This window comes from Bactrocera dorsalis, chromosome 1, assembly GCF_023373825.1.
Source record: "Bactrocera dorsalis isolate Fly_Bdor chromosome 1, ASM2337382v1, whole genome shotgun sequence".
Classification (NCBI taxonomy): Eukaryota; Metazoa; Arthropoda; class Insecta; order Diptera; family Tephritidae; genus Bactrocera; species Bactrocera dorsalis.
Window position 1 is genome coordinate 51,066,600 of NC_064303.1, and position 25,999 is coordinate 51,092,598.

General features: G+C 34.6%; 2 protein-coding genes across 51 annotated transcripts in view; one reads left to right on the plus strand and one right to left on the minus strand.

Annotated features, from left to right (window-relative positions):
- LOC115065766 (carcinine transporter) overlaps positions 1 to 25,999 on the minus strand; it is a 1,371,383-nt gene that overhangs the window by 1,165,599 nt on the left and 179,785 nt on the right. The window lies entirely within an intron of this gene.
- On the plus strand, positions 604 to 13,948 carry LOC105232370 (uncharacterized). Of its 50 annotated transcripts, none has more exons than XM_049462200.1 (15): positions 604 to 744; positions 3,568 to 3,660; positions 3,915 to 4,004; positions 4,260 to 4,349; positions 4,601 to 4,690; positions 4,947 to 5,036; positions 5,292 to 5,381; positions 5,637 to 5,726; positions 5,981 to 6,070; positions 6,326 to 6,466; positions 7,538 to 7,627; positions 7,884 to 7,982; positions 8,266 to 8,780; positions 8,847 to 9,136; positions 9,221 to 13,946. In XM_049462200.1, exons 1-15 carry the CDS (start codon positions 701 to 703, stop codon positions 12,881 to 12,883), a joined length of 5,565 nt encoding a protein of 1,854 aa, XP_049318157.1. In that variant the 5' UTR covers positions 604 to 700; the 3' UTR covers positions 12,884 to 13,946. The 50 variants fall into 50 exon arrangements, with proteins under 50 accessions (XP_049318157.1, XP_049318190.1, XP_049318234.1 ...); XM_049462202.1 differs by having other exon boundaries at positions 679 to 744; positions 6,326 to 6,415; XM_049462233.1 differs by lacking the exon at positions 3,568 to 3,660 and having other exon boundaries at positions 609 to 744; positions 9,221 to 13,947.

Genomic DNA, 25,999 nt, shown 5'->3' on the forward strand with positions numbered 1-25,999 from the left:
AATTTATGCTTGTATAAGTTTATTAAATTTAAGACTTTGCTCATTACTAACCCAATTTGCATAATTATTCTGTAAATTAACAATATTTAACTAAAAATTATTATTATTTTTTTTTTTTGAAAAATGTTATTTTGAAAATGTACTTTATTTTTTTTATTTTTATAATATAACACAACACAATCGTCTTAATATTCGCTCTTCTAAATTTCATATTACCGAAATGAAAATGCCGTCGGCATATGTGTAAATGGGAAATGTTGCCTCTTCGAAATTTTCATAGAAATGAAAACTGCGCTGTAAAATTGCTGAAGTGACAACTTATTGCTTACAATATATGGTAAACTAATTTGTTTTTATTAATAAATAATAATAAACAAATAAAAGCATAAAATAGCTCCATTATATCATTTGTAATAACAATTGATAATTTAAAACAAAAATATTTACCTATTTACTTATTTTTTGCATAAAAAATTTCACTTTGAATAAAATATTAAAATTTCATTGAACTGAAAGGTATTAGTATGGCAACAACGATATTGTGTACATGCAAAATGGACGGCTGTATTGTCTTGTGTACATGCCGGCCATTGTTATGTTGCTGCTTTCTTACGCACAAAGCCATTTTCAGTTCGTATCGTTCAAATCGTAAAAAAATACCATTTATAAATTATAAATTATAAAAAAAAATATAGTGACAATGAAAGGTGAACAAAAACAAATAAGTGATGATGAATTAAATACGTAAGTATATATATATGTTATTATTAATTTATTATTAACTAGAGGACCCGTCCACGCTTCACTGTGGCTGATGCATAATTAATATCATTACTACCATCTATTTGATTTCTATTAGTAGGACTATAACCATTAGTTAATGAGATATAGCATTTTTGTGAAGCAAATTGTGTTAGTTTACAAAAAAAAAATGGAGCATTTCGTGTTGCTTTTTGGGGGAAAATAGTGTTGAATTCTGGCTCAGGGAAATTCACCGTTGAAAAGATATTTGCTAAGCTGGAAACAGGCGCAATGAGCACCAAGGACAATGATGCTCTAAAGAGGCGAAAGCTTTGTGCAAAGTGGGTGCCTCGCAAGTTCATAATCCTACAAAAACAACGAATAACTGATTCTGAGTGTTCTTTAATCGTAATAAAACCGAACTTTTGCGTCGGTGTGTGACAATAGAAACATAGCTCCATCATTTCCCACTGGAGTCCAATCGACAGTCATTCTAGTGAACTGCACATGATGAACCGGTTCTCAGGCGTGGAAAGACGAAAAAGGCGGCTGGAGAGGTTATGACATCAGTCTTTTAGGATGCATGTGGTATAATACATACTCAACGACTGATTACTGAGCCAGTTATAATCTATTTCACTGCGAATTTGGTTGCAGTTCTTTTCTTCTATTCCAAATATTTAGTGTATTTATTGTATTATTTTTGAGGAATCTGTTCAAAATTGTACGCATTTATTCAAATAATTTCTACAAACATGAATTTTGAACAAATGCTTTTGATTTGAAATATAATTTTTGTATTTATGAGTTGGATTAAAGTTTAACATAAAGAGGTAAAAAGTATCCTATGTCCTTACCCTGGTTATAAGCTACCTCTCCACCAATGCCAAATCGGTTCAGCCGTTCTTGAGTTATAAATGGTGTAACTAACACAACTTTCTTTTATATATATAGAAGATGATTTTTGAGGAATCTGTTCAAAATTGTACGCATTTATTCAAATAATTTCTACAAACATGAATTTTGAACAAATGCTTTTGATTTGAAATATAATTTTTGTATTTATGAGTTGGATTAAAGTTTAACATAAAGAGGTAAAAAGTATCCTATGTCCTTACCCTGGTTATAAGCTACCTCTCCACCAATGCCAAATCGGTTCAGCCGCTCTTGAGTTATAAATGGTGTAACTAACACAACTTTCTTTTATATATATAGAAGATGATTTTTGAGGAATCTGTTCAAAATTGTACGCATTTATTCAAATAATTTCTACAAACATGAATTTTGAACAAATGCTTATGATTTGAAATATAATTTTTGTATTTATGAGTTGGATTAAAGTTTAACATAAAGAGGTAAAAAGTATCCTATGTCCTTACCCTGGTTATAAGCTACCTCTCCACCAATGCCAAATCGGTTCAGCCGTTCTTCAGTTATAAATGGTGTAACTAACACAACTTTCTTTTATACATATAGAAGATGATTTTTGAGGAATCTGTTCAAAATTGTACGCATTTATTCAAATAATTTCTACAAACATGAATTTTGAACAAATGCTTTTGATTTGAAATATAATTTTTGTATTTATGAGTTGGATTAAAGTTTAACATAAAGAGGTAAAAAGTATCCTATGTCCTTACCCTGGTTATAAGCTACCTCTCCACCAATGCCAAATCGGTTCAGCCGTTCTTGAGTTATAAATGGTGTAACTAACACAACTTTCTTTTATATATATAGAAGATGATTTTTGAGGAATCTGTTCAAAATTGTACGCATTTATTCAAATAATTTCTACAAACATGAATTTTGAACAAATGCTTATGATTTGAAATATAATTTTTGTATTTATGAGTTGGATTAAAGTTTAACATAAAGAGGTAAAAAGTATCCTATGTCCTTACCCTGGTTATAAGCTACCTCTCCACCAATGCCAAATCGGTTCAGCCGTTCTTGAGTTATAAATGGTGTAACTAACACAACTTTCTTTTATATATATAGAAGATGATTTTTGAGGAATCTGTTCAAAATTGTACGCATTTATTCAAATAATTTCTACAAACATGAATTTTGAACAAATGCTTATGATTTGAAATATAATTTTTGTATTTATGAGTTGGATTAAAGTTTAACATAAAGAGGTAAAAAGTATCCTATGTCCTTACCCTGGTTATAAGCTACCTCTCCACCAATGCCAAATCGGTTCAGCCGTTCTTGAGTTATAAATGGTGTAACTAACACAACTTTCTTTTATATATATAGAAGATGATTTTTGAGGAATCTGTTCAAAATTGTACGCATTTATTCAAATAATTTCTACAAACATGAATTTTGAACAAATGCTTATGATTTGAAATATAATTTTTGTATTTATGAGTTGGATTAAAGTTTAACATAAAGAGGTAAAAAGTATCCTATGTCCTTACCCTGGTTATAAGCTACCTCTCCACCAATGCCAAATCGGTTCAGCCGTTCTTGAGTTATAAATGGTGTAACTAACACAACTTTCTTTTATATATATAGAAGATGATTTTTGAGGAATCTGTTCAAAATTGTACGCATTTATTCAAATAATTTCTACAAACATGAATTTTGAACAAATGCTTATGATTTGAAATATAATTTTTGTATTTATGAGTTGGATTAAAGTTTAACATAAAGAGGTAAAAAGTATCCTATGTCCTTACCCTGGTTCTAAGCTACCTCTCCACCAATTTTCAGCCAAATCGGTTCAGCCGTTCTTGAGTTATAAATGGTGTAACTAACACAACTTTCTTTTATATATATAGATAATTCTATTTTTCTATTTTTCATTTCAATCATTTTCAGAACCGCAAGACCACCAAAAAAAACGAATGCAGAATTTCAAAAGGCACATAGGAAACGCCAAAAAATTAAGAAAATTGAAAATAAACGAGAAAGGTACAATACAAAATTATCGATGTGCATGTATGCATACGAGGGTGCTCCTTTTTTTTTGAATTTTATTTTTAGCCTCATCTACGAAAAAGTATTATTGTAATTACAAAATAATTTCTGAATTTAGAGGAACAATTCGTGTGTGGAAGCAAAAATATAAATTCAAAGAAAAGAAGCACTCAAACATATACATATATAGAATTTATTTATTTTGTTAATTGAAATTAAACCAAAAATCTATTTTCAATTGTTTTCAGAACCGCAAAACCACCAAATACGAATGCAGAGTTTCAAAAGGCATATAGGGAACGCCAAAAAATTAAGGAAATTGAAAATAAACGAGAAAGGTACAATACAAAATTATCGATGTGTATGTATGCATACGAGGGTGCTCCTTTTTTTTTGAATTTTATTTTTAGCTTCATCTACGAAAAAGTATTATTGTAATTACAAAATAATTTCTGAATTTAGAGGAATAATTCGTGTGTGGAAGCAAAAATATAAATTCAAAGAAAAGAAGCACTCAAACATATACATATATAGAATTTATTTATTTTTGTTAATTGAACTTAAACCAAAAATCTATTTTCAATCGTTTTCAGAACGGCAAAACCACCAAATACGAATGCAGAATTTCAAAAGGCATATAGGGAACGCCAAAAAATTAAGAAAATTGAAAATAAACGAGAAAGGTACAATACAATATTATCGATGTGTATGTATGCATATGAGGGTGCTCCTTTTTTTTGAATTTTATTTTTAGCCTCATCTACGAAAAAGTATTGTAATTACAAAATAATTTCTGAATTTAGAGGAATAATTCGTGTATGGAAGCAAAAATATAAATTCAAAGAAAAGAAGCACTCAAACATATACATATATAGAATTTATTTATTTTTGTTAATTGAAATTAAACCAAAAATCTATTTTCAATTGTTTTCAGAATCGCAAAACCACCAAATACGAATGCAGAATTTCAAAAGGCATATAGGGAACGCCAAAAAATTAAGGAAATTGAAAATAAACGAGAAAGGTACAATACAAAATTATCGATGTGTATGTATGCATACGAGGGTGCTCCTTTTTTTTTTGAATTTTATTTTTAGCTTCATCTACGAAAAAGTATTATTGTAATTACAAAATAATTTCTGAATTTAGAGGAATAATTCGTGTGTGGAAGCAAAAATATAAATTCAAAGAAAAGAAGCACTCAAACATATACATATATAGAATTTATTTATTTTTGTTAATTGAAATTAAACCAAAAATCTATTTTCAATTGTTTTCAGAATCGCAAAACCACCAAATACGAATGCAGAATTTCAAAAGGCATATAGGGAACGCCAAAAAATTAAGGAAATTGAAAATAAACGAGAAAGGTACAATACAAAATTATCGATGTGTATGTATGCATACGAGGGTGCTCCTTTTTTTTTGAATTTTATTTTTAGCTTCATCTACGAAAAAGTATTATTGTAATTACAAAATAATTTCTGAATTTAGAGGAATAATTCGTGTGTGGAAGCAAAAATATAAATTCAAAGAAAAGAAGCACTCAAACATATACATATATAGAATTTATTTATTTTTGTTAATTGAAATTAAACCAAAAATCTATTTTCAATTGTTTTCAGAACCGCAAAACCACCAAATACGAATGCAGAATTTCAAAAGGCATATAGGGAACGCCAAAAAATTAAGGAAATTGAAAATAAACGAGAAAGGTACAATACAAAATTATCGATGTGTATGTATGCATACGAGGGTGCTCCTTTTTTTTTGAATTTTATTTTTAGCTTCATCTACGAAAATGTATTATTGTAATTACAAAATAATTTCTGAATTTAGAGGAATAATTCGTGTGTGGAAGCAAAAATATAAATTCAAAGAAAAGAAGCACTCAAACATATACATATATAGAATTTATTTATTTTTGTTAATTGAAATTAAACCAAAAATCTATTTTCAATTGTTTTCAGAACCGCAAAACCACCAAATACGAATGCAGAATTTCAAAAGGCATATAGGGAACGCCAAAAAATTAAGGAAATTGAAAATAAACGAGAAAGGTACAATACAAAATTATCGATGTGTATGTATGCATACGAGGGTGCTCCTTTTTTTTGAATTTTATTTTTAGCTTCATCTACGAAAATGTATTATTGTAATTACAAAATAATTTCTGAATTTAGAGGAATAATTCGTGTGTGGAAGCAAAAATATAAATTCAAAGAAAAGAAGCACTCAAACATATACATATATAGAATTTATTTATTTTTGTTAATTGAAATTAAACCAAAAATCTATTTTCAATTGTTTTCAGAACCGCAAAACCACCAAATACGAATGCAGAATTTCAAAAGGCATATAGGGAACGCCAAAAAATTAAGGAAATTGAAAATAAACGAGAAAGGTACAATACAAAATTATCGATGTGTATGTATGCATACGAGGGTGCTCCTTTTTTTTTGAATTTTATTTTTAGCTTCATCTACGAAAAAGTATTATTGTAATTACAAAATAATTTCTGAATTTAGAGGAATAATTCGTGTGTGGAAGCAAAAATATAAATTCAAAGAAAAGAAGCACTCAAACATATACATATATAGAATTTATTTATTTTTGTTAATTGAAATTAAACCAAAAATCTATTTTCAATTGTTTTCAGAATCGCAAAACCACCAAATACGAATGCAGAATTTCAAAAGGCATATAGGGAACGCCAAAAAATTAAGGAAATTGAAAATAAACGAGAAAGGTACAATACAAAATTATCGATGTGTATGTACCAGAGGCCTGCACGATTAAGGTAGGCATCGTACGATTACGTTACTAAGTAACACTTCTGACGATTACCACGATGCGAAGGTAACATTGCGCATCGGCATCGCGGCATCGTGGCATCGTACGATTACTATCTGGTATCGTCAATAGCAAATGAAACGCTATAGTCTTACATGATGTTAATTCGTTGCTGGCTCGACAACGACTGAACGATAGAGCAGAGCCGCTCAAAATAATGCGCAATTTATTTACCAACGCATACAATCACACATTTGATATCTGCTAGCGTATGATTGTGTGCGCGCGCTTGCTTAGTACACTGAGTGAAATCGTGCTATTTGGTTATTTTGTAATTAAAAATTTAGAAAAAAATAAAAAATTATGGTTTTTGATTAAAAAAGCAATTAAGAACAACAATAATTTTAAGTTAATTTTTTTTAACTTTCCATGATTTTTTCCATATCGACTTCAAGATCGTAAGTTTTGATTCTCATTAAGTCCTCTATATGCTTATTCGAAACTGAATTCCTGTATTTCGAGTGTATTTATGACGCTGGCAGAATTAGCGTCATAGCGTACATACTTTGACTGCATTTGCTTGCCTATACTCCGAGTATAGGCATGAAAAATTTTGAGCGGCTCTGCGATAGAGCGTAAGCGTACGTGTGAAGTTAGTTTCCACAATTGTTCTAAGAAATGCCGACCACTGGTAACATTGTAGTAATCGGCGATGCCCGCGATGCCGATACCCTCGATGCCGATGCCCACGATGCCAAAGTACCGTTACGTAGCGTGTACTCGCCGCATCGGCATCGCCGCTTGCTAACATGTTACTTTTTTAATTACTCGTGCAGGACTCTGGTATGTAGTATGCATACGAGGGTGCTCCTTTTTTTTTGAATTTTATTTTTAGCTTCATCTACGAAAAAGTATTATTGTAATTACAAAATAATTTCTGAATTTAGAGGAATAATTCGTGTGTGGAAGCAAAAATATAAATTCAAAGAAAAGAAGCACTCAAACATATACATATATAGAATTTATTTATTTTTGTTAATTGAAATTAAACCAAAAATCTATTTTCAATTGTTTTCAGAACCGCAAAACCACCAAATACGAATGCAGAATTTCAAAAGGCATATAGGGAACGCCAAAAAATTAAGGAAATTGAAAATAAACGAGAAAGGTACAATACAAAATTATCGATGTGTATGTATGCATACGAGGGTGCTCCTTTTTTTTTTGAATTTTATTTTTAGCTTCATCTACGAAAATGTATTATTGTAATTACAAAATAATTTCTGAATTTAGAGGAATAATTCGTGTGTGGAAGCAAAAATATAAATTCAAAGAAAAGAAGCACTCAAACATATACATATATAGAATTTATTTATTTTTGTTAATTGAAATTAAACCAAAAATCTATTTTCAATCGTTTTCAGAACCGCAAAACCACCAAATACGAATGCAGAATTTCAAAAGAAGGCATATAGGGGACGCCAAAAAATTAAGAATAAGAAAATTGAAAATAAACGGGAAAGGTACAATACAATATTATCGATGTGTATGTATGCATATGAGGGTGCTCCTTTGTTTTCGAACTTTATTTTTAGCCTCATCTACGAAAAAGTGTTATTATTATTTTTATTATTTTATTATTATCATATTTTATTATTATTATTATTATTATTATTATTATTATTATTATTATTATTATTATCATATTATTATTATTACTTTCTGAATTTAGAATAATTCATGTGTCCAACTTTTTTCATATTTTTTCAAATTTTTCTTTAAAACATATAACTTTTTTTTTTTTAGGATGCATGATACTGTTAATTTACCACCACAAATACAGCCATCTTCTCAAAGATCAGTCATAAATCTTTCATTCCAAGCTCCATACGAGCAACATACCGAATGTTCAAAGCCGAACGCCATTTTACAGCGTTTAATAAACATTCCTGGAGACGGCAATTGTTTATTTTATTCTCTCATTGAAGTTCTAAGGCTCAGAATAACACCATCGGAACTCAGAAAACAATTACTGGAATCTCGATATTTTCATATCTGCCAAAACCCAAATAATGCAAGATGTATACTTGTTAGTGAGTCCAAATATGGAGATTTAGATTGTATATCGATATTTTCAAGAGAATACAATCAGAATATTTGTGTGCATTTTCAATTCTTCGATACTAACACAAGTCAAGAAAAACTGTGGTTCTGTTATTTTATTGTGAATGATACACAAAACTTCATTCACCTCCATCTTCGCAATCAGCATTTTACTCCGTATATTGACGTACAGGAAATGATAATAAACAACAGAATTAGTAAGTTTGATATGATAATGGACAACAATATTAGTAGTCAACACTCTGAAGACTGTATTTTTGTAGGTCCTTTAAACTTGGAAAATAATACAGCAGCCGAAGAAAATTCCGAAGCAAGTGGAATTGAATTTGATGACGAAAACGATATGATTGAGATGGAATTTTTAGAAAATCATGTCACAATTCCAGTTTACACAAATTATTACCAACACAGCAGTAGTCATCTAGATTTTTTCACTAGCTTTAAAAATAATACTTTTGAACATTCTTGTGCTGTCTGTGATAGGCTTTGGTGGATGGAAGATTTAAGTGAGACATCTAGTATACACAAGAATATTTTACAAAAAATATTGCCGGTGAGTTTTTTACTTTAATCAATTGTTTATCTTTATTGGTACTTCATATGATTTTATTACTATATGTTCTTTTTGCTATTTTAGAATTATGTGTGTGGTAGAAATGTTGACATTTGTTCAACGTGTAAAGCGGCTTTAAACAAAGAAAAAGTACCTTCAATGGCGACATACAACGGGTTTTCATACCCAAAAATTCCATCCCATCTGCCAAAATTAAATCTAGTGGAACAACGCCTAATTTCACCGAGGATTCCCTTTATGCAAATACGAAGGCTTAGACATGTTCACGGTCAATACGGTATTTATGGTCAAATTATAAATGTTCCCATTGAAGTTAATACAATGGTAAGCCATTTGCCTAGAAATATTAACGATGACCATTGCGTTTATGTACACTTAAAGAAGAAATTAATATATAAAAGCAGTTATGTTCATGGCCTCATAAATCTAAATAGTATTAAAAAATGGTTGACTTATTTGGTAAAAACTCCGCTTTATATCTACCATAACATCACAATCGACAATACATTTTTAAACAATAATAATAATAACGAAGCAGCTCCGGAATTAGTACTTGATGATGTCAGTGAGCATGTGCCGATTGAAGATAATCTCACAGCTCAACAACAAACTCTTATGTGGAATGAAGATTTACATTTGCATATGGCACCTGGAGAGAAGAGTATTCCTGTTAGCGTACTAATCGACGAACATGCCGAAGAGCTTTCATTTCCAACTATATACGGTGGTCAGTTTAGAAACTATAGAGAAGATATACATGTAACTGAATTTATGCAAGCTACTAGTGAAATCCGGCGTACAGATCGACGTGCTACTGATCCACAGCATCTTTTATATTTAGCTGCGAAAATTATGAGACTACGAGTCAGTCAAAGCGTGAGAATTGCATTTAAACATGTTGGCTATGACAATAAAATAACAAAAGAGAATGTACAGTCTGAAGAATATATTAATAACTGTATTGAAAGTAACCTCGCTTTTCTTCGTTGTATTCCGAATTCAGCTTGGTTCTGGTCCGATCGAAAAAAAGATCTTTTCGCTATGATTCGACAATTAGGAGCACCAACTGTTTTTATGACTGTCAGTGCTAATGAAATGGGTTGGACCGATTTGCTTAAATTACTGTATAAATTAAAGAATAATGGAGCAGATATTTCCAATGAACTATTAGGGGAAATGAGTTATATTGATAAAGCAACTCTAGTTAATGAAGATGCTGTTACTTGTGCCGTATACTTTAACAAATTAGTAGATTGCTTATTGAAGATTTTTCAATCTAAAAAAAGAAGTCCATTTGGTAAACATAGGGTAAATAATTACTTTAAAAGAATCGAATTTCAACATCGCGGAAGTCCCCACGCTCACATTCTGTTATGGTTGGATAATATTCCGGGAGATTTATTAGATAACAACAAAGAATTCATTCAAATAATTGATGAATTAATTTCCGTATCAGAGCTAGAGGCGTCTGGAAATATAAAACTCCAAACCCATAAACACACTTATACGTGTTATAAAAAAATGGACCCTAATAGAAAAGAAAACTGTCGATTTGGTGCACCTTTTATGCCATCTCGAAATACAATAACATTGTTACCTATGAAAGATACTGACCAAAATTTTTCTGAAGAAAAATTTAAAGAATATAAAAATCACTATAAACTACTTCGTTCAAATTTAGAAAGTTTTGAATACACAGATTTTGATCATTTTTATATTGACAATCATATTGAATCCGATGAACATTATTACAACATCATTCGTGCCGGTATCAATCGACCAAGGTTATTCTATCGTCGAACACCATCAGAAAAGTGGTATAATTCTTTTAATCCATTTGTACTTCACCATTTAAAGTCTAATATGGATTTCCAAATGATACTAGATGAATATTCGTGTGCTGCTTACGTTGTTGAGTATGTTAACAAACACAACAGAGGTATCAGCGATCTACAACGACAAATACTTCAGGTTATGGACGAAAATCCAGAATTTGATCTTGTGGATATCACAAAGAAATTGAGTGTTGACGTTCTTCATGCTGTTGAAATGTCAGCACAAGAAGCTGCTTGGTATTTGCTACGACAACCTATGGCAAAATCATCGGTAGTGACTGTTTATATACCGACAATATATCCCACTGAACGTCACAGAATAAGGAAAACTATGAAAGAATTAGAGGCATTGCAGGATGATTGCACAAATATATGGAAAGAAAACTGGTTTGATAAGTATGAAAAAAGACCCGATGATTTGGACAACGTTACATTGGCACAGTTCGTAGCTAATTATTACATCAATAATAAAGGAGAATATGTAAAAAGGAAAATTCCAAAAGTGATCCGTTACCGTAATTATGATATGACTAATAACTTCAACGACTACAGAAGAGAAATGGTATTGCTGCATATTCCTTTTAAAAGTGAAAATAACGACGTTCTTGCTGATAATAAATATATACAAATATTTGAAGATAACAAAGATTTAATCTTAAAACGCAGAAAAGAGTTTGAGTCCAACTTAGATATGGAAAAAACCCTTGAAATTTGTAGACAGTTGTGTAGAGAAAAAGAAGACGAAGATGCTGATGGTGAAGATGAACAAGAACATGCCAATATTGTCTTCGAAAATGATCCTTATGCATTGATAGCGCAATATCCGGATTCTACAATCAATGCTGATTTGCAAAATGCAGCACTTAGCAAACTTGGTGCTGTTGCAAAACAAAGAGAAAACTTGATGGACACTCAACACTTCTGCGAATTGATGAGATCGGCAAATACAAAACAAAAAGATCTATTAATGAACATTATTCATCATTTGCTAACTCCAAATCAAGTGCCGTTTCAAATTTTCTTCACTGGTCCAGCTGGTAGTGGTAAGACTTTTGTCATTAAACTTATAATGGAAATTTACAACAGATTTACTGACAATGATGGTTACTGCAATGCTTACATAACTTGCGCTTCAACTGGCAAAGCTGCTGTGGCAATTAATGGTACAACAGTTCATACAGCTCTTAAAATTCCAATTTCCAAAATGTTACCTTTATCATTTGAAACATTACATTTGTACAGATCACTTTTTAGATATGTTAAAGTATTAATCATCGATGAAGTAAGCATGATTAGTGCAGAGCTATTAGGCAAAATTGACATGCGTTTAAAACAGATTACCGGAAGAGGTAAAGCTGACTTTGGTGGCATAGATGTGATTTTAATTGGAGATTTACGGCAAGCACCACCAGTAAGGGCAACAGCCATATATAAGCCAGTTAAAACAAATATTTTTGGACCTTATTTGTGGAGAACATTAAAATATTATCAACTGACTGAAGTAGTGAGACAGACTAATGTTCAATTTTCGAATATTCTAACTAAGATAGGCAACGGAGATCCATTGGATGAGGATGAATTTCAAATTATTGAATCCAGATTTTTTACCAAAGAAGATGCCGAAAGATTGTGTCCTCATGGAGTTCGTTTGTTTCATGAAAACGTTCGTGTTGACGCTTACAACAATTATGTTTTGCAAAAATTTGAAGAAAAAGTAATTTCGACAGCTGACGATGTGATCATTGGTTCAAAAAGTCGTGAACAAGAGACAAATTGTCGTCAGAAACTGCATAAAAAGAATCTCAATGAAGTTGGTGGGTTACCGTATCAAATTACTTTTGTTAAATCTATGTATTACCTTATTACCAAGAATTTCAGAGATTGTCGCTAAATTCTTTACACACTAAAGCCCAAACGATCTTGGATTTTCTTCAAACTAAAAATGGCATTTCCATAACTACATTAAATTGTCAAAGTCTACAACGCCATAGATTGGATTTGTCGGATTCTGTAATTCAAAAAACTAATTTCTTATTTCTTTCCGAAACGTGGATGAGCAGTGACCAACAGATTGATATTCCTAACTTCAACTGCATTGCCCATTTCAAGCGAGATTACGTACGTACAGGTGGAGTTGCTATCTATCAAAATAGCAATGACACTACTAATATTTTAACACCAAATATGGACATAATTTTAAAAAATACTAGCGACGTGAATGTTAGACGTACAGAAGTTGGAGACATTTGTTCAGCCATATGTAAAATGAACAACGGAGTTGAAATTGTCATGGTAATGGTCTACATTTCACCAAATACAAAAATTGAAGATGTACATAAAACATTTCATCCATCGAGCGCTTATTGAATATACTGATGAGGTTTCTGAAATACTTGGTGGAAACTTCCATCAGCTTCCAATGGTTTTATCTGGAGATTTTAATGTAAATTTTGCTGATGAAAAATCAGAACCACTAAGAACATATCTTTTAGAAAAATTTAAATTACTTATAAATAACAATCCAAAAGAATCGACAACGAGATACGGTACTACAATTGATGCTGTTTTTTCGAAGTATTTGCATAAAATAGAATCACAAACATATGTATCATATTTTAGTTACCACAAGCCAATAGTTTCAGTAATAGAATTCAATGAAGAAACTGATTAATAAGTATTACTTAATATTAATAATAAACTTTTTTGTAATTTTGTAATTTGCAATTATTTCTATTTTTTTTCGTATGTAATTTTATGGTGTCAAATAAAAATAAAAGAGATATATATTTTTGTTATTTTAGTTTTTTATTTAGATATAATTTGAATTATTTTTTTATTTTACGTAATTCATTATTTCTTAAAATACTAAATTTTCTTAATACTTATCTGTACTTAAATAAAAACTAATCAGCGAAATTTGAGATAAAAAATCAGGACAACCTAACGGGTGATTTTTTTGATTTTAGGATTTTCATGCATTAGTATTTGACAGATCACGTGGGATTTCAGACATGGTGTCAAAGAGAAAGATGCTCAGTATGCTTTGACATTTCATCATGAATAGACTTACTAACGAGCAACGCTTGCAAATCATTGAATTTTATTACCAAAATCAGTGTTCGGTTCGAAATGTGTTTATCGACAAATTTTGTTCAGCGATGAGGCTCATTTCTGGTTGAATGGCTACGTAAATAAGCAAAATTGCCGCATTTGGGGTGAAGAGCAACCAGAAGCCGTTCAAGAACTGCCCATGCATCCCGAAAAATGCACTGTTTGGTGTGGTTTGTACGCTGGTGGAATCATTGGACCGTATTTTTTCAAAGATGCTGTTGGACGCAACGTTACGGTGAATGGCGATCGCTATCGTTCGATGCTAACAAACTTTTTGTTGCCAAAAATGGAAGAACTGAACTTGGTTGACATGTGGTTTCAACAAGATGGCGCTACATGCCACACAGCTCGCGATTCTATGGCCATTTTGAGGGAAAACTTCGGACAACAATTCATCTCAAGAAATGGACCCGTAAGTTGGCCACCAAGATCATGCGATTTAACGCCTTTAGACTATTTTTTGTGGGGCTACGTCAAGTCTAAAGTCTACAGAAATAAGCCAGCAACTATTCCAGCTTTGGAAGACAACATTTCCGAAGAAATTCGGGCTATTCCGGCCGAAATGCTCGAAAAAGTTGCCCAAAATTGGACTTTCCGAATGGACCACCTAAGACGCAGCCGCGGTCAACATTTAAATGAAATTATCTTCAAAAAGTAAATGTCATGAACCAATCTAACGTTTCAAATAAAGAACCGATGAGATTTTGCAAATTTTATGCGTTTTTTATTAAAAAAAAGTTATCAAGCTCTTAAAAAATCACCCTTTACATAAAAATAATAAGCACAATTTTTTGCAAATTGTATCGATTCTACATTATCCGAAGGAACTTCGTTCCTGCCTGGTGTCCCACGACAGCGCATTTCTTGTTTCCTTAGTTCAGCAACTAGATGACTTAGCCTAAATCTTAAAACTAACGGGAAAAATAGTTGGAATGTAAGTATACAGGTATGTACACAAAAGAGGTAAGTACAATTCATTTCGTTAACTTATGGTGATAGATTAAGGTGAGTATATTTAACATTATTAGGGTAAGTACAATGAAAGGAAAACTTTATAATGCAAATATAAAATGTACTTCAGAAAAGTAATTAATTTAAATTTCATGTTTTATTTTCATTTTAGGTTGAACATATATAAGCTTGACGCAACACCCGCCACCTTGACACAATCAGGATCCTTCAACATCCATGGGCGGTAATGCGAGTTTATGGATTGGGCGCTTAATTGTGCCCGCCTTGGTTGCCCCGTCTGCCATTCGTAACTTGCCGTCTTGGCCTGCGACAGTTGCAACGACGCGTCCGATTACCCGCTGCTGCGGCGGTACGTTGTCTTCGTGAACGAGGACGAGATCGCCTGGCTGAAGGTTGCGTTTGAGGTGCAGCCATTTGTTGCGCTCCTGAAGGCTCGTTAGATATATTTTGGACCACTGTTGCCAAAACTATTGCTTGAGACAGCAAACAAGTTGCCATCTCTCGCAACAACGAACTGGGTCCGTTGGCACTTGTGCTGGTGGCAGTGCTCGCAGAGGACAACTGATTAAAAGATGCGCTGGAGTTAGTGCTTTACCGTCGTTGGGGTCCTGGCTCAACGGTGTTAGGGGACGCGAATTCAAAATGGCCTCCGCTTCGGCCAGTAGCATTGAGAGCTCTTCCGTCGTTAGTAGAGCGTTGCCGAGAGCGCGAACGATCAGATGCTTGGCGGATTTCACGGCCGCCTCCCATAATCCGCCGAAGTGTGGCGCCTTGGGTGGTATAAAGCCGAAGCTAAATCCTTCTTCGGCCGCGAAGTTGGTTGTGTTGTCGCTGAATACTTTCTGTGGCATCCCTCGGCGACCAATGAACCTTTTGAGGTCGAAAATAAAAGAATTAGTAAATAGGCCCAAGACGAGTTCTTAATGTACTGCTTTTGTAGTGAAGCAAACGAAAACTTCTATATAAGTCTTAACGAGTGGTCGACCACGTATTTTTAACGTTGTATATATGTGACCACAATCCACATATTAGAAAGGGTCGTAACGCGCGAAGTCTTTCAACTGGAAAATTTTCCATTATTTGGGTTTGCAACTTCGGCTTGTAATGAAAGCAGTGTGTACAATTTCTTACGGTTCTACTGCAAGCTTCTCTGGCATTAATTAGCCATATGCGTTTTCGAAGAAGCGCAACCAACGGTTTTGCCCCAGCGTGGTGATTTCGAAAGTGCAGGAACCGTAAATAAGTGATAATGAAATGATAATAATGAGCGTTAATGGCCATAAAGCGGGGTCTTCTAGGAGGAACTGTGAACCGCCAAATCATATAGAATTATTCAATTCCTCCACGTTACAACCCCGAGACACTTGATCTGCAGGATTTTGTTTTGTTGGCACATGTCGCCAATGTACATTGTCAAATAATTCTTGGATTTCGGACACTCTATTTGCGACAAAGGTTTGTAATGAAGATGGATGCGTTTTTACCCAGTGCAATACAATTTCAGAGTCTGTCCAAAATGTAATTTTCTCGAATCGTCGTCTCAACATTGGTGCAACTCCTGACCATAATTTGGCAAGAAGATGTGCTGCAGAGAGCTCGGGACACCGGAGAGACTTGGTCTTCAGCGGAGCCACTCTAGACTTTGCAGTAAGCAGCATACATTTGACTCCACTAGCAGATTGGCTTCGTATGTATATGCAGCATCCGTACGCTCTTATTGAAGCGTCGGAGAAGCCATGAATTAGGCATGTAGCAGTCGACTCTAGGTTTACATACCGAGGAATGCTGATTGACAAGAGCTGTAGTAGGTTGGCTTTGAAATTCTGCCCGCTAGTGTCAAGGCGCAATGGAATCGACTCATCCCAATCTAGTTTTTGAATCCAAAGCTCGTGCAATAAGATTTTTGCTTTGGTAACTAATGGGGCTAATAATCCAGAGGATCGAAAAGGCGAGCTGAGACTGACAATATGTTCCGTTTAGTGGCTCGCAGATCATTAAAGTTGGCATCCAAAAGAAATCGAAACAAATCCTCTTTTGGCAACCAATGGATTCCTAGTGTTTTGGCTGAATTGTTGTCATTGAAGCTTAATGACTTTTCAGTGCAATCACTGTCGAAAAATTTAGGATGGTTCGAAAACCACTTTGTTAAGGTGAATCCTGCCGAGTTTAATATTTTAATTACTTCACTTCTTATAAGATCTAGAGACTCAAAATTTTCAGATCCTGTCAATAAGTCATCGACAGAACAGTTAAAGCGTACTTATGTAAACGAAAACGAAGAAAAGTTGAGTACAATTCTTCTTGGAGGGTTGGGCCTACCATCAAAAGTTCATTCAATGAAATTTGAGACTCGAGACTCGAAGCGTCTAAAACAACACGTAATTTGCTTGTTGTGCTTTCGGGTCTTAAAACGCATTGATGTGGAATGAAATAGTGTGGCTCACTCGGGATCTTATTGTTCGTTGGGCTCATGTGACCCAGTGCTCTGTATTCATTCATAAAGTCCAGATACATTTTACGAAGTTCTGGATCTTTCAACGTTCTTCTCTCCAGGGCCTGAAACCGCCGAACTGCGGTTTCATAACAGTGACCGAGTAACTTACGGTCAGCTTTAAATGTCATTCTAACTTGAAGCCGTCCTGAAGGCAATACTTGAGTTGTTTTCACGAAAAATGTTTCCCACTCTTTTTGCTCTTGTGTGAATTTCATGCCATTTGTTTCTGAAGGTAATTCTTCCAAAGCCCAAAACTTTTGGACCAGCAAATTAATTGACTTTAAGTCATCTTCAGATTGGCATAATGTGCTAGTTGCAGAAGGAGGAGGACTTAGATTGCTGGCATATTTGCCAGACACAACCCACCCTAAAAGGGTTTTCTGTAGCGTTGGTTGATTAGGACCACTTTTAATTTGGCCAACCGCTAACAAATCGAAAAAGGCTTCTGCACCTAATAAGATATCAATCTTTTTTGATTTATGGAATTCTGGATCCGCCAATTTAATATTGTGCGGAATTTTCCAGCCATTAACATTTATGTTATGGTCTGGATGATTAGCCGAAATGCAACGCATTATCCAAAATTCCGCCGAAAATTCGTAATCATTTACCCTCGACTTAACAAATGCGCCTAATTTTGTCCTCACTTTCGTAACGTTTAACGTTTTGTGTTGGCGACGAATGCGCAACTTTTGTGCCAAGTCCTCCGTCATAAAGTTGACTTGGGAGCCTGAGTCCAGTAACGCTCTCGCAGGCAGGTATTTACCATAACTGGTCCTCACTTGAATAACAGCTGTCGCCAAAATTACCCGATTCGGCATACTCGCTGTATGCATGGCATGTGTGGTTGATGATTGCGGCTGAGATGCAGCGGGGAAGGAAACCGGGTACTGGTGTAACAATGTGTGATGCGATCGATTGCATACACGACATCGATCCGCTCTACACTTGGACACAGTATGCCCCTTACGCAAGCAATTTATGCATATGGGCACCGATTTCACAAACTCGAACCTCTGTTGTACCGGAAGCGCCTTGAAAGTGGGGCAGACAGTTAAAAGGTGTTCCTTTGACTTGCATTTTTGACAATTTGACTGCTTTGCATCTGCAGCAACGAAAGCTGATTTTGTCTTGTCCATCTGTGGCTGCTTCATGTGGTTCATGCTGGTTGTGGATCCGGATTTCGTCCTCGAACAAGATGCTCCTTCCGCTGCTAACTGTTGAAATCTTCAATTTAAAGTTGCTTCGCAATCCTTCCATAATGGTAAGTGATCGTAGTCAAGTTGCTCTTCCCACTTAGATCGGGTGGCAGAGTCAACCTTTGTCATAACTATATGTGTTATAATGGCGTTTGTTATTTGCTTCTCATCGCCCAGAGATAGCAAAAAGCCGACATTCCAATTGAATTGGATCTAACGACATGGTTTTTTCTAAAAGGCCCGTCTTTATTCGCGAAATACTATTTTTTGCCACCGTCCTTTGACGCTTTAATGACTTTAAGTCGATCAACTCCTTACTTGGAGAGAGGTTGGCGATAGTTGGCTTTAGCTTGCTCATTTTTGTTTAAATTGAATTTCCGAAAAAAAGACTACAAAGGTTGGCAACAGATATATTAAGAATCGATAACGAAAAAATATATGTATATATATCGATTCCCAAATATACGAAAGCCAAACCAATAGCAGTAAAGCTTGGCAGCAAATATATTCGGAATCGGCTACGAAAACGAGAAGAAGTAATATCGATTCCCAAGTATACGAAAGTCAAACCTATGAGTTATGGCAAATGAGCAACAGAACAGTTGAAAATTTAACGCGGAAAAATATTGTCCAATGATTAAATTTGCGAAACCACGAGATAATATGCGAAAAAACTGACCGAATTAAAATTTTAAAATTATGCGATTTACAAAAAGGTTGCACCTTAATGTAGGCGAATCCGCAATCCCAAAATCCCTTCACATTCACTTCAATATATGTATATAATATGTATATGTATAATATGTAATATATGTAGAAAACGATATATATATGTTAACATGGCAAATGTTAACAATTGCTAGCTAAATAATAATAATGCGTAATCAGCAATAACAACTAAAGCATAGCGGAAATGCATCTTTAGTTGCACAATATTTCCCACAGCAAAAGCCAGACGTTTGCATTAACATAAAAGCTCATTTTTCGGTGTGAAGCGGAAATCCAACACGCGCAACCCAAATAAGCCAATTCGGAGAATTAACAACATCAAGTCAGCAGTTGGCCAGTGCAACTTAGCTTAGATTTTAAGTAATTTAATTTTTAAGCTTTAGTCTTAGTTCTGTACCCGAACCATAAACTAATAAATAAAATTTTTTTTAAAAGAAATTTAGATAAAATTTCGTAACTGGCGCCCAACGTGGGGCCTTCGCTAGTCGCGTAAATCGATAAATACATTTCGCGGGTGTATCCGGATAATACTTACCACCCCATAGACGGCGAAGGCTTGGGCTAGGACTCAACGCAACAGAAGTGCGGGAAAAGAGGCCCCCTAGTCGCAAAACTGCAAACGGGAAACGCGAGTCGTTAGCCGCCTACCCAGGAGAATGTTCCTTATACTAGTGTAAGAACTAATCTTAAGAATCTATATTAATATTTTTACATATGTAAAAGGAAATTTTTTTTTATATAAAAAGTGAAACTGTTTAATGCGAAATTTTTCTTTTAAATATAAAAGTGAAACTCTTTAATGTAAACTATCCAAACGTGAACAAACGTAATTCAGAAAAAATTAATTGAACTAGACGAGATAATATTATATCGAAAATAAATAAATAAATAAAAATATCGAAAATAAGCTAACTAAAAGTGAAATTTAAAGAAAGAAAATTAATTTAAAAAAAAAAAAATAAAAATTGGAAAAGAACGTTTAATTGCGTATAAAAATTCCAGGGTCAGTTTTTTTAAAAAAAAAGAGAGCTTAAACTTAAATATATACAACTTATTAGTTTTAGACATCCTAGTTCTAATATACATAAATACGTATATATCTAAACAAAGGCTTGTACAGCCAATAACTTACTAAAACCAAACCATATAATATAGCTTAATTCTGCGATTCCCAACACTAGGGACCCTCCAGAATAGAAAAGCCCTCCTTCCCAGAAGGAGTAATAAAAGCAATAATAATCCTATTCATAATAAGGGCTCGTACAGCCGGTAACTTAATACACATCAAATATAATATTTGCTTAATCCTGCGAATCCTACGGGACCCTCCAGGGTAGAAAAGCCCTCCTTCCTAGAAGGAGTAACTAAAATAAATAAAAATAAAACAAATTAGATTCGTAAGATCAGCCAAAATCCAAGCCAAACTTTTAAACATATTTAAGAAATATGGCTAATCCTTCAAACCTAGTTCGACCACCCGTGCTCAGCACACTCCCTCCTCAACCAGCTCCTACCACCTCGAACACATTTAACATGGACCAACTGACGAATATAATAACAGGGGTTGTAAAAAACATTTTTCAACAAGAAGGGCGAAACTTAGTTCAAGCCGCCGTCAATCCAAATGCGAATTTCTCAGATTTTTCCGATATTTCAATTGATTCTAACTACGCAAATAATGTCTCTGAATTAGACAAAATACCAGATGTGGTACGATGCCTTCGGGAGTTCTCCGGAAATCCGGGAGAATTCACATCTTGGAGAAAAAGCGTGGACAGGATCCTCCAGATATACGAGCCTCTAAGAGGTACCCCCAAATATTATGGGGTCCTCAATGTCATTCGCAATAAGGTTGTAGGCAATGCCGACATTGCTTTGGAGTCGTATAATACTCCGCTCGACTGGAAGGCCATCGCCAGATGTCTGACGCTTCACTACGCAGATAAGCGCGATTTGGGTACACTGGAGTACCAAATGACTTCACTTGTGCAGGGTAACCTCACAATCCAGGAATTCTACCAGCGAGTGTACTCTCACCTTTCTCTGATCCTTAATAAATTAGGATGCATGGAAGTCGGCGCAGAAGCCATGCACCTTCTAACTCGTACGTACAGGACCCAAAGGAGACCTACCGAGACTCCTTGGAATGAGGGAACCAGCAGATCTCCCTCAGGCATTCCACTTGTGTCTCAAACTAGAGAATCAAACCTTCAGGTCCCATTATGCCTTGAGCAATAATAACAATATCAACAGGAAACCACAAGAGTTTCGTCCACCACTACCTCCTAGAAGGATGAATAATGAGTTTTACCCCGAATTGGTATACATGCCCCAACCAAGGTTGTACGCAGCCACTCCACATAGACCACCGCAAATGAACGATCAAGTTCAACGCCAGTAACAGGCACCCCAATATGCACAACAGCATTACAATCCACCACCACGTCCTTTGAATAAACCACAGCCACGTCCAGAACCAATGGACATTGACCCATCACTGCGAACTAGGAATATTAATTATATGAATAGGCCACGTAATAATGACCCTATTAACAAAAGACCTCCTCCTGGCAACCCTCCAGCTCCTGTGCCCCCTAATAAAATCCAAAGGAATTTCCATATAGATTCCGAACAACCCCAAGCTTACTATCCTACCACGACAATTGACGAGCAGACGAACGACAACTCTAGCCATTACGATGACGAATGTTACAGCGACAGAAATGATAGAGATCTGGACGATAGCTACATAGACACGACTGACTTACATTTTTTAGAATGAGTCACTCTTCGCTGCCCTATGTTGAATGCAGGCTGAAGAGTGGAGATATTGTGAAAATTTTAGTAGATACAGGATCTACGAAAAACTATATACGATCCTCTATCGTGCCCAATCCAATAAATAACGAAAGCATTTTTTTTTGCGAAATCCATAGCAGGAGACATAGAAATCAAACAGCATACCTTTCTAAACCTATTTAACTCAGACAAAAAACTGAAATTCTACCTCCTCCCAACTCTGACATCATTCCATGGTATTATTGGGAATGATAGCCTTAAAGAGCTTGACGCAGTCATCCACGTAAAGAATAACTTCATGGAGTTAGAAGGCAATACCAAAATTAAAATCAAGCAGCTAGCTTCAAGATCTATTAACAAAATAGATACTAAGGACGATAACTTGTCACAAAAACACCAGAAGGAAATTAATAATTTAGTCGAAAATTTTTCTAATCTCTTTACTGAACCAAACGATAAACTTACCTATACAACTAAAGTCATAGGAGAAATCAGAACGCACAAGGACACTCCTGTTTATACAAGGTATTACCCTTACCCAATGTCATTAAAAGGTGAAGTCGAAAAACAAATCAACAAAATGTTAGACGATGGCATCATTCGACCATCAAGATCCCCTTATAATTCACCCGTTTGGGTTGTAGCTAAAAAGCCCGATCCCCAAGGCAATAAGCAATACCGAATCGTTATTGACTACAGGAAGCTTAACTCGATTACTGTAGCAGACCGTTACCCAATACCCCAAATTAATGAGGTACTATCCCAGCTTGGGAAAAACAAATACTTTTCCGTTTTGGATTTAAAGAGTGGATTCCATCAAATCCCTCTCAAAGAATCCGATATTGAGAAAACAGCTTTCTCAATAAACAATGGCAAATACGAGTTCACAAGACTGCCATTCGGACTCAAGAATGCCCCTTCAATTTTCCAGCGAGCCTTAGATGACATCCTTCGTCATCACATTGGGAAAATTTGCTATGTCTATATCGATGATATAGTCGTTTTCAGCAACTCTGAAGAAGAGCACATCCTCCACTTAAACCAAATTTTCAAAACCCTTGAAGACGCAAACATGAAAATACAAATAGACAAATGCCATTTTTTCAGGGACTCAGTAGAGTTTCTAGGATTTATTATTTCCTCAAAAGGAATAACAAAGAATCCCTCAAAGGTAGAAGCAATAGCTAAAATACCTTACCCCAAAAATATTAAGCAACTTCGCTCATTTTTAGGCCTTTCCGGCTACTATCGTCGCTTTATTAAAGATTACGCCATGCTGGCTAAACCTCTAACCATACTCTTAAGAGGGGAAGAAGGACGTATATCTAAAAACAAGTCCAGCAAAATCAATATCGAATTGGATGAAGACGCAAAGGATTCCTTCAACAAAATTAAAAATTCACTCATGTCTGACGACGTCATACTTTCCTACCCTGATTTCCATAAAGAATTCCATCTAACGACCGATGCGTCAAACTTTGCAATTGGTGCAGTCCTTTCGCAGGACAAACACCCCATCGCCTTCATCTCTCGAACACTAACCAAAACAGAAGAAGCCTATGCTACGAACGAAAAAGAGTTTTTAGCAATCATCTGGGCTTTAAACAATTTCAGGAATTATCTATACGGTTCAGCCAAAGTAAAAATTTATACAGACCACCAACCCCTTACACAGGCCCTCAGCAATAAAAATAACAACTCCAAAATGAAACGTTGGAAAGCCACATTGGAAGAATACGATCATGAACTCCATTACAAACCAGGCACAACTAACGTGGTAGCCGACGCACTATCAAGAACGCCTCCCGAACCAATTAACGCCTTGTCAGTAACCCAGCACAGTGACGAGAGCTCATCTGATAACTTAATTTGGCATGTAGAATCCCCAATTAACGTTTTCAAAAACCAAATCTTCTTAAATTCAGGCCCAATTTCTACCTATCAATTCAAGATAGTATTCCCCACATACCATAGACACGTCATTGAAGAACCGGAATATAACTCAGAAATATTAATAAATCTCCTAAAAAGGTACCTAAACCCCTCCATAATAAATTGCATCAAAACCGACGAAAGAACTATGGGTAAAATTCAAGAAATATACCCGATCCACTTTAGTAACTATAAAACCAGGTTTTCTCAACTCCAAGTCCAGGATGTGACAGACGAACAGCAACAAGAAGAAATAATCATAAATACCCATAAAAGAGCACATAGGAATTCTCGTGAAAACAAACTTCAAATTTTAGAAAATTACTATTTTCCCTCCATGACCAAAACAATAAAAAGAATTATTCAGCAATGCTCAGTTTGCAAAGAGAATAAGTACGACCGGCACCCTACCAAACCAAAATTAGGAGAAACCCCTATTCCACAATTTCCAGGACAAATCTTACATATTGATATTTACATTACTGAATGAAATTTCGTCCTTACAGCCATAGACAAATTTTCAAAGTATGCCCAAACCAAAATCCTTCGCTCCAGAGCCGTAGAACACGTTAAGGAACCTCTCCGCGAACTACTGTTTCAATTTGGCGTACCAGAAACGGTAGTTATAGACAATGAAACGTCCTTGAATTCAGCTTCCATTCGATTTTTATTGGAAGATACCCTAAATATACAAATTTTTAGAACATCACCTTACGCAAGTTCCGTAAATGGTCAAGTAGAGCGATTTCACTCGACCCTCACAGAAATAATGCGCTGTTTAAAAGCAGAGCGAAGTTTCACCTCATTCGCCGAACTCCTCGATAACTCCGTCTACGAGTACAATTTTTCAGTCCATTCCTCTACAAAGAAAAAACCAATAGAGGTATTTTTCGGGAGAAGAATCTCCACAGACCCAAGCCAATTTGAAAGAGCTAGGGAAGAAATTATCTCAGAACTAAGAAATAGACAACTAAAAGATCTTTCCTACCATAATAAAGCCCGTCATCCAATTAAAACATATGACCCTGGAGAAACAATTTACGTTAGGATAAACACACGACTAGGAACCAAAATATCTCCAAAATTTAAAAAAGAGGTAGTAAAGGAAGACAAAAATTCCACCGTCTTGACAGAATCAGTAAAAGTAGTTCATAAACGCAATATAAAAAATCAAAATTAAAATTTTTGTTTCCAGACTGCTCCTTATTTACCCGGTATTCGCATCAATAGACATTTATGACTACTCCGCGGCACAAATAGTTACGATAAATGACGGACTAGTAAAAATCCAGAATGGAGACTTCAGGCTAATACACATAATCGACCTCAACAAGTACGAACAATTTCTGACGGACATGTACAGATTCACCTCTTCGGACATACCCAAGGACACAATCCTTTATCCCATCCTAAAACACGAATTAACCCAATCTCTTCAAATTTTAGATACAATAAAACCTGTCGAAAGAAGACAGAAAAGATCCATAAATAGTTTAGGAACGGCTTGGAAATTCATAGCCGGAAGCCCCGATCACGAGGATCTGGATGTAATAACCAAAAATCTTAATGAAATTAATAATAACAATAATAAACAAGTACTAATTAACAATATTTTTAACGAAAAAATTAATAACATTAGCATGATAGTAAATAATCTTCTTAATAACATAAGGAAAGATACTTATATAGAAAACGAGACTATTATAAATTTACAAAATAGAATTAGATTAATAAAAGAAGAGTTGATTAACATTAAATACGCCATACAGTG